This window comes from Sapajus apella, unplaced genomic scaffold (assembly GCF_009761245.1).
Source record: "Sapajus apella isolate SASKATOON/1434 unplaced genomic scaffold, GSC_monkey_1.0 scaffold2352, whole genome shotgun sequence".
Taxonomy (NCBI): domain Eukaryota; kingdom Metazoa; phylum Chordata; class Mammalia; order Primates; family Cebidae; genus Sapajus; species Sapajus apella.
The window spans coordinates 1-10,076 of record NW_022439278.1 but is presented as its reverse complement, the minus strand read 5'-3'; the positions used below and the strand labels follow the sequence as shown (position 1 = coordinate 10,076).

At 46.2% G+C, this 10,076-nt stretch overlaps 1 protein-coding gene and 1 non-coding gene across 2 annotated transcripts; one reads left to right on the top strand and one right to left on the bottom strand.

The window, feature by feature from the left end:
* Positions 1–1,565: 1,565 nt before the first annotated feature.
* On the bottom strand, positions 1,566–9,346 carry SNU13 (small nuclear ribonucleoprotein 13). Its single transcript, XM_032273232.1, has 3 exons — positions 9,087–9,346; positions 6,686–6,806; positions 1,566–2,834 (listed from the first exon to the last, which is right to left on the bottom strand). The coding sequence occupies exons 1-3, from the start codon at positions 9,087–9,089 to the stop codon at positions 2,572–2,574; spliced, it is 387 nt and encodes a 128-aa protein (XP_032129123.1). The 5' UTR covers positions 9,090–9,346; the 3' UTR covers positions 1,566–2,571.
* On the top strand, positions 6,129–6,235 carry LOC116547206. The gene has a single exon (XR_004266979.1). It is a non-coding gene; the product is annotated as a U6 spliceosomal RNA (small nuclear RNA).
* Positions 9,347–10,076: the final 730 nt, after the last annotated feature.

The window sequence follows — 10,076 nt, the reverse complement described above, 5'->3', positions numbered from 1 at the left end:
TGAGACGGAGTTTCACTCATGTTACCCAGGCTGGAGTGCAATGGCGCGATCTCGGCTCACCGCAACCTCCGCCTCCTGGGTTCAGGCAATTCTCCTGCCTCAGCCTCCTGAGTAGCTGGGATTACAGGCACGCACCACCATGCCCAGCTAATTTTTTGTATTTTTAGTAGAGACGGGGTTTCACCATGTTGACCAGGATGGTCTTGATCTCTTGACCTCGTGATCCACCCGCCTCGGCCTCCCAAAGTGCTGGGATTACAGGCTTGAGCCACCGCGCCCGGCCAACACTATGGTATTTTTATATCTAAATATAGAAAAGGTACAGTAAGAGCACAGTATTACATTCTTATGGGACAACTGCCACATATATGGTCTGTCATTGACCAAAAACACTGAATGACAAGCCCAGTAGGCACAGAACAGGTCTGACAGGACAAGGTAGCTCCCAGTTTCCTCCAGGTGTGCTTCTTGCTGGAGCAGGGTTATATTGGCCCGAGCTGGCAAAGAGGGGATCTACTCTCACCTGACCACTATGGTACCCCGTTATTTGCACCTTGGAAGATTTCTCAAGCTGAGGTATTAGGCTCTCAAGGGACTTACTTTTTTTTTTTTGTCTTTTTGTTTTTTTCCTTTTTGTGGAGAACGGGGTCTCGCTATATTGCCCAGGCAGGTCTTGAACTCCTGGGCTCAAGCTATCCTCCCGCCTCTGCCTCCCTAAGAGCTGGAATTACAGGCGTGAGCCACAGCGCCCGGCCGGGACTTACTCTTAAGATAGTAAGTAGAAGAGGCAAGTGAGGTGGCAGTGGCTTTAGTCACCAATACCAACCGTTCATGTGCCAAGGGTTACTATAAACCCTGATTCCCAACAGTGATTCTCAGTTGGGGGTGATTTTATTGCTGGAGGCATTTGACAATGTCTTGGAAACATTTTTTGGTTTTGGGGGAGTTGCTACTGCCACCTAGTGGCTAGAGGCCAGTGATGCTACTAAACATCATACAACACACAGGGCAGTCCCCACAACAAATTAACCAGCCCCAACTGTCAAAAGTACAGAGGGAAAGCCAGTTCCAGTGATAGCAATGCTCCAAGTGAGTCTGTATAAGATGACATTTTGAACTGCCAAGGCAGAAACTACCTGGTAGGAGGAAACAGCTCTTTCATAGCCTTCTGGTAAAAACGTCTTAAGCAGCTGGTGAGGCACGGTGGCTCACACCTGTAATCCCAATGCTTTGTGAGGCTGAGACGGCAGATCACCTGCGGTCAGGAGTTCAAGACCAGCCTGGCCAACATGGTGAAGTCCCATCTTTACTAAAAATACAAAAAATTAGCCAGGCGTTGTGATGCATGTCTGTAATCCCAGCTACTTGGGAGGCTGAGGCAGGAGAATCGCTTGAACCCAGGAGGCAGAGGCTGCAGTAAGCCGAGAGATCATGCCATTGCACTCCAGCCTAGGCAACAAGAGCGAAAGTCTTTTTGGAAGAAGAAAGCAGCTATCACCAGTCTAGTAATGCTATGTCTTCATTCCAGTATGAGCTGGATACCTACTAAGAATCAGGCATTGCCATTCTCTCATGAAAATGGAATTTATTTTTTTATTAGGATGCTCACAGAACACATGAACCAGCACTAGTGTGATAAAGAGTACATCTGACCCACACTGTGGTACAACACAGGGGAAGGGCTCTCAGAACTGGTGCCAAGTGTCCACCAAAGAAAGTCCCATTCTCCAGAGGAAGGTTGTTTCTTTGGATTCCATCGTCTCTGCTGCAGCTGCCAGCCAGGTCTTCATGATCTTCCAGGAATCCTTCATGCCAGCACCAGTTCATGTTCTCTGCCCTTGCTACTCCTGACTCTTTCAAGACCCAGGTCAATGCCTCATGGCTCACTCACCCAGGTCACCTCTGGAATCCTGCAGCACATCTCTTTGGTATGCTGCTGCCCTGCCACCCTCAAGGGCATGGTTGGGGGTTGGGGGAGAACATCAACATCAATCACATTACCGAAAGCAAACAGCAGTGGTACATTAGTAAATAATACTTGGACATAACCTAACTACCTCACAGAACACATGCTTCCTCCCCAAATGATACATAATGCCCCAAGAACAAAGAAAACTCCTTGATCACTTTAACAGGTATGAATGATTCTGTGTGCCAGGCACAAGGGATACACAATGAATGGTGTTTAATTCCACTATACTCTGCACACAATAGGAAGCTAGTGGCTAAAAGCTGGAACTAGGTCTCTATGCTGGCTCCATCAGCTTTCTCCTGACTCTTTCTGCCTTTGAATGGTGCCACCACCCTGCTTCAGCCTGTTCTGAACATTTGTTCGTTTTTCAAAAGGGAGGATAAAAGGATGAAGGATGGCAGAGAGAGGAAGGAAAGGAAGGGGGAAAACAACCCTATAAAACAGAACAAAAACACCACAAAAATCCAGAAACCAGATTTAGTACTACAACATTTTATAACAATAGAGAATAGCTGAAACTATTACATGCTAACACAAACAATATGATACACAACCTCGGGGGAGAATTTGGCAGGGAGCACGTGGCAGAGGCCACAGGTTTAGACCAAGAGCCTTTCAATGGACTGCTGAATGGACTGGATCTGCTGTTTCAGCTGTGAGCCTTCTTTGATGGTGACAGAACAAGCGATGACCGGCCTGGAGACCCCACAGGCTCTCCCCAGGGCCTGCTTGGAGCGCACAAACACATAGGGCACATTCTTGTCTTCGCACAGCAGCGGGAGGTGCAGAATGATCTCCAGTGGCTCGGCATCTGCAGCCATCACAATGAACTCAGAGATACCCCTGTTGAGGGTTTTGGTGGCTGTGGGGAGAAGGATGTGAAGCTAATAGGTGATGTGGGCGTGGGCCTTTAATTCCAGAAAAAATTACAGGTACAAGAAAACTGGGCAAAATGCCTAGGCACATACAATTATGAGAGCGGCCCTGGGATATGACAAAGGATTCAAACACAATGGCCTCTTCTGAAACCCTGCATTAAACCCACCACTTACCTTCAAAACATGTCCTGAATCTCACCGCTTTTTTTTTGTTTTTGAGATGGAGTCTTGCTCTGTTGCCCAGCTGGAGTGCAGAGGTGCAACCTGAGCTCACTTCAACCACCACCTCCTGGGTTTAAGTGATTCTCCTGCCTCAGCCTCCCAAGTAGCTGGAATTACAGGCAAGTGCCACTGTGCCCGGCTAATTTTTGTATTTTTAGTAGAGACAGGGTTTCACCATGTTGTCCAGAACTCCTGACCTCAAGTGATACACCCACCTTGACCTCCCAAAGTGCTGAGATTACAAGCTTGAGCCACTGTGCCCGGCCTAATCTGTCCACTTGTTTCTACTCCTCTGCTACACTTGTCCAAGTCACCATCATCTCTTTCCTGGTCAACTGCAACAGCTTCCACAAACTCCCACCAGCAAGAATTAGTATATTAATAATACAGTACTTCTCAAGGTATCTGTGACCGAGAGTCAGAGTTTTACTATCTCAATCTGCCATAATCAATACTTCTAGAAAGCTCACCCAACATGTGACTCACCATGCAAGTTCAACAACCCACAGCACCATTTCAGATGCATACTATCCTGACTGCTTGCCTCTGTGGCTCACTCCAAATACTCTGCATTCATGCTGGAGTACTCGACAAGGGAATACACTCCAGAGCTACACTGCTTGAGTGCAAATGATGGCACTCATTGTCATTTCACAAATGACCTTTAGCATGGTGTTTAACTTCCCTTATATTTATCATCTATGGAGTAACACAGTACAATAATTCTACCTAATAGGATTCTTGAAAGGATTGAACAAGTTAATAAGAATGGGGACAGGCGCTGTAGCTCGCGCCTGTAATCCTAGCACTTTGGGAGGCCGAGGTGGGTGGATCACCTTAGGTCGGGAGTTCAAGACCAGCCCTGGCCATCCTGGTGAAACCCCATTTAAAAAAAAAAAAAAAAAGGCCAGGTGCGCTGCCTCAAGCCTGTAATCCCAGCACTTTGGGAGGCCGAGGCGGGTGGATCACGAGATCAAGAGATCGAGACCATCCTGGTCAACATGGTGAAACCCCGTCTCTACTAAAAATACAAAAAATTAGCTGGGCATGGTGGCGCGTGCCTGTAATCCCAGCTACTCAAGAGGTTGAGGCAGGAGAATTGCCTGAACCTAGGAGGCGGAGGTTGCGGTGAGCCGAGATCGCGCCATTGCACTCCAGCCTGGGTAAAAAGAGAGAAACTCTCTCTCAAAAAAAAAAAAAAAAAAAGAATAAAAAATAGTAAGAATGATAAGGCTGGGCACAGTGGCTTGTACCCGTATCCCAGCAGTTTACGAAGCCGAGGAAGGCAGATTATTTGAACCCAGAAGTTTAAGACCATCCTGGGCGACACGGCAAAACCCCATCTCTACTAAAATATAAAAAATCAGCCAGGTGTGGTGGTGTGCACCTGTAGTTCCAGCTACCTGGGAGGCTGAGGTGGGAGGATCACCTAAGCCCAGGAGGTCATGGCTACAGTGAGCCATGATGATGCCACCGCACTCCAGCCTGGGCTACAGAGTGAGACTGTCTCAAAAAATAATAATAAATAAAAATGGCTGACACATGGTAAATGCAAAGCATGTTCAAAATTTTTCTACTCATTTCCCATTGTACTCACAGAAAAATGTAAACTGCTAACAATGGCCTACATAGTCTCATGTGATCTCCTAGTACCTCTCATCCCCTCACTTAGTTCCAGCCACACGCCAGCCTACTTAGAATCCCTCAAGCATGCCTTTGCACCACGCCCAAAAATGTTTCTTTCCAACACCCCCATCTGTTCTCTGCTCAAACTTCAACTCCTAAGACAGACCTTCTCTGAATACTTTACCTAAAAAGACCCCACCACTGCTATTCCTATCCCCCTTCTCTACTTTATTCTTTTACAGCATTCTTTACCACCAGACATAAAACCTATGTCTTTCTCCACTGAAATGTACACTCCAAGAAGGCAAAGACTTCGTTTTGTTCACCAATAATCATCAGCCTATACACATGTGCCTGGCACACAGTTGGCAGCCAATAAATAAGGGAAGAAAGAATACTTGTCACTGAGGCAGAGGTATGGAAAATTGTTGCCTCTTTCTCCCTGAACTCCTAGTAAGCACATTTTGAACTAAAGTCTTGAGCCTGAGCATCTCCAATCAAGGACCTGCCTGTCCTAAGCACCTGCGTGCCTAGCACCATGCAAAGTGTGGCAAGAGGAAATAAGCTTGCTCTGTGTCTATGAGTCCTCATCTACCTGAGGTGTAAGAACTCATGTCCCTGGCCCAGCCAAGCTGACCTGACTGTATCAAGTGAGAAGATAGACCTCCTGGGAGAGCTGGTGAGTCACCCGGCAATGCACCATTGGCCACTGCTATACCAGGCACTGCAGTTACTGCAGTGTGACGAGCAGGGAGGAAAAGAGCACCATGATGAGATACAGAGAGTCAGCTTTATCTTCCTTCAGCAACAAAGATGAAAGTGATTCTAATGGTTCTCCTAAATCTCAAACACAATTGACAAAATCTCTCATGTTTCCATTAAAATCTTCAACGACAAAAGAACTCTACCACACCAAACTGCCCAGCATCTGGTAAAGTCAGAGAATTCTGGCTGGGCATGGGGACTCACGCCTGTTATCCCAGCACTCTCGGAGGCTGAGGCAGGTGGACTGCCTGAGCTCAGGAGTTCGAGACCAGCCTCAGCAACAGAGCAAGGTTCTGCCTTAAAAAAAAAAAAAAAAAGGGCTGGGCACAGTGGCTCACCTGAGGTCAGGAGTTTGAGACCACACTGACCAACACAGTGAAACCTCATCTCTACTAAAAATACAAAATTAACTGGGCGTGCTGGTGCATGCCTGTAATCCCAGATACTTGAGGGGCTGAGGCAGGAGAATCACTTGAACCCAAGAAGTGGAGGTTGCAGTGAGCCAAGGTCCTGCCACTGCACTCCAGCCTGGGCAACAAGAGCAAAACTGTCTCAAACAAATAAATAAATCAAAATAAGAAATAAAGTATCATGTATACATAATTATTCTACTAAAGAACAGCATTTTTCTTCTTTTTTTTTTTTTTTTTAAACCAATGGAGGTGGTGCTCCCTTTGGCAGCACATATACTAAAATTGGAACAATACAGAGAAGATTAGCATGGATCCTGTGCAAAGATGACATGCAAATTCATGAAGAGTTCCATGTTTTTGAATAATTGCATCCAAAAAAAAAAAGTTGGAGGGAGAGGGGTAGGGAATGTCTCTGGAAACCAAATAAAATTCATGAATGCTAAGTATCCACAGTATAAAAGATGCTAAAAAGCATTAATATACCTTTCCTTCTAATGGCTCTGGAGAAGTCATACAGTTACTATACAAAGTCTCTACAACTGCTTTCAAATGGCTCAGCAAAAATAAAATTCATTTATAGAGTGTAAAAGAAGGTAAATGTGACAAAATGTTAACAATTTGTGGGTCTAAAAAAATTTCTTAGCCCATCAGCTTTAGCATCTAATGCCACAATGCTGCTCATAGGTCCTTCCACTGGTTGCAGTCAAGAGCATCTAGCCCTCCTCCCAAATTGGAAATCTAGACCAGAGGCCCCAGGTGGAAACATGTGCCTTTAACATTTCCCCAGAGCACCCTTGTGGCTGCCTTACCCTCATTGGCTCCTTTCCGAAGCTGCTTATAGTTACATGACTGCTGAACAAGGTCCAGTAGTTTCTTGGTGAGGTGGGCATCGGCGAGGGGATAGGCCTTCGGATTCACATCAGCCTCAGTCTAAGTGGGCGAGATAAAAATATCAGTCAAATTGAATAGGAAGTTTTTCTACCTGAGTCACAAAATACTAATCAACAATTGAGAAACAGGGAGCAGCTGCCCTGCTCCCCCATCCTCCAACACACAGAACACCAGGTAGTTAACAATAGCTTTCCCTTTCTATCTTCGGAAAAAAGGAAATACATTATTAGAAACTATACTAAAGCTCAAGTACTTTTGTCTCTTCAGCCGAATGTTCGATAATATTACAGCAAATGGGTTACAAATGGGCTCCATGGCTCAGCATCCACTTGAGTCCATGGCTAACCTGTTTTTTTTTTTTTTTTTTTTTTTTTTTAAGACGGGGTCTTACTCTGTTGCCTGGGCTGGAGTGCAGTGGCCTGCAACCTCTGCCTCCTGCGTTCAAATGATTCTTGTGCCTCAGCATCCCAAATAGCTAAGACTACAGGTGTGCACCACCACACCTGCCTAATTTTTTTTTTTTTTTGTAGAGACAGGGTTTCACCATGTTGAACAGGCTGGTCTTGAACTCCTAGCTCACATCTGTAATCACAGCACTTTGGGAGGCTGAGTGCAGGTGGATCATCTGAGGTCAGGAGACCATTGGTAATCTTTAAATTTGAACTTCTGTATTCCACCTGAATTTACGGAGTCAAAACTAAGATATAGTTTACAGTAAATGTAGCACAAAATTCTTTTTTTTTTTTTTTTTAAGACGGAGTTTCACTCATGTTACTCAGGCTGGAGTGCAATGGCTCGATCTCGGCTCACCGCAACCTCCGCCTCCTGGGTTCAGGCAATTCTCCTGCCTCAGCCTCCTGAGTAGCTGGGATTACAGGCACGCGCCACCATGCCCAGCTAATTTTTTGTATTTTTAGTAGAGACGGGGTTTCACCATGTTGACCAGGATGGTCTTGATCTCTTGACCTCGTGATCTACCCGCCTCAGCCTCCCAAAGTGCTGGGATTACAGGCGTGAGCCACCGCACCCAGCCCTACAAAATTCTTTTAATTCCCCATTCCCAATGCAAATCTTCTGTTCAAACCCCTGATTTCCAACAGACCAAAGTATTTCCTCACCTACTCTGCAATACACAAAAAATGGTTCCAAAATTGTTACACCAATATACCACCTCTACCAACAAACTCATCAAGGTCAAAATTTATTTTTGTTCTTAGGATATATCCTACCACAGCCATCCAGTGATAGTACTATGCTCAAAAATTATTCAAATTAAAATTTTCCTTGTGGTTAGCAATTTGATATACAATTAAGACTTGTTTGTAGTCAGCTTGCTTTAAATTTTATTTTTCAAATATGTAAAATATCTTCACGGTTTAAAAGTCAAAACTATGCTAGTGATAGCAACGCAGTGTTGTGAAAGCCGGAAAAGGGAAACAATCATCTTCTGTGCCTTTCCTAAACATCGTATTAGGAGGTAACCAAACAGAAGATGAAAAATACCTCTCGTATCACTATTCCACCTAATAAATAAAGAGGAAATGGTACACTTAAACATCACCAACTTGCAACCCTTATTAACTAATTAATGGCATTTGCAGTTATGTTAAAAATCCTTACTTTACAGATACATATTGTAATACGTATGGATAAAATGGCGTCATTGAGATGTGCGTCAAAATAACCTATGTAGGGGTCGGGCGCAGTGTCTTCCGCCTGCAGTCCCAGCTACTTGGGAGGCTGAAGCAGGAGAAGAGCTTGAACCCAGGAGGCGGAGGATGCAGTGAGCCGAGACTGCGCCACTGCACTACAGACGACAGAGCGAGGCTCCATCTCAAAAAAATAAATAAATAAATAAAAAATGACGCACGTAGGGAGCGAACTGGGTGTGCGGCCTGCCTGTTCCGCTCCTTCCATCTCATTCCCAGCGCTCCAGTTAACCATTTTCATTAATTTTCTTTTTTTCTTTTTCTTTTACAAGCACAGCACATATTTATACAAGGGTATACTCATATTAAAACCCGGGGGCAGCCCCCAATGTCGCCATTGAGTATTAACGTGCAAATAGCGAGTGATTCGCTGCGGCCGCAATCTAACCTCGGCCTTGGAGGCTGGACACAAGGTGGACGGCAGTCGCTGGAGACGGTCGGGTGGGAACACTTATCTATCGGGCCTGCCTCGGTGGTCTCCTGCGGGACACCGCGTGCCTGCCTTTTTCTCCTTCTATTTTTTTTTATAGCTTTTTTTGATATAGCTGGCTCGCGGCACCGCGGTTTTGAGGAGGTGACTCGTGGGTAGTGGCCCAGTAGGAACACTCACCATAGCGTCTGTCTTGGTAGTCTCTCCCCGGACACCGCAAGGACACCACGCGTGTTAGTCTGCGGTGGTCTGCTGCCCCGCACCGCAAGGACACGGATGCCCCGCCCCAGGAGCAGGAAGTGACGCCAATGCCACCAGCGGAAGTGACGTCCAGAGCCAGACAGTACACCAGGACGCCGTCTTCTACCTAACTCGTTATCTTAGGCAAACCTGTCTTGGTCCCAAGATGACTGGGAGGAGTTAGGTGAAGGATGGAGTTGTTCTCTAAAGCGGAGATTGGGGGAGGTCGAGGGAATACCTCTGTATTATTTTTCTCTTCCCCATACATTGATTTATTGATTGACGGAGCCTCCCTCTGTTGCCCAGGTTGGTGTGCAGTGGCATGATCTCGGCTCACTGCAACCTCCGCCTCCCGGGTTCAAGTGATTCCCTCGCCTCACTGCCTCCCGGGTACCTGGGATTATAAGTGCCCGCGACCACGCCCACCTAATTTTTGTATTTTTAGTAGGGACAGTGTTTAACCACGTTGGTTAGGCTAGTTTCGAAGCCCAGACCTCAGGTAATCTGCCCGCCTCAGGCTCCCAAAAGTGCTGGGATTATAGGCATAAGCCACCATGTCTGGCCCATCCTTTATTTGTAATGTCTATAGAGTATGTCACCTTCATGTGTTAAACTTTCTCTTTTTTTTGAGACAGAGTCTCGCTCCCTCACCCAGCCTAGAGTACAGTGCTGCGATCTCTGCTCACTGAAACCTTCTCCCAAGTTCAAGCGATTCTCTGGCCTCAGCCTCCGAGTAGCCGGTACGACAGGCACGCACAACCATGCCCGGCTAATTTTTATTTTTTTTTGAGACGGAGTTTCGCTCTTGTTGCCCAGGCTGGAGTGCAATGGCGCATTCTCGGCTCACTGCAACCTCCGCCTCCTGGGTTCAAGCGATTCTCCTGTCTCAGCCTCCCAAACAGCTGGGATAACAAGCATGTGCCACCATGT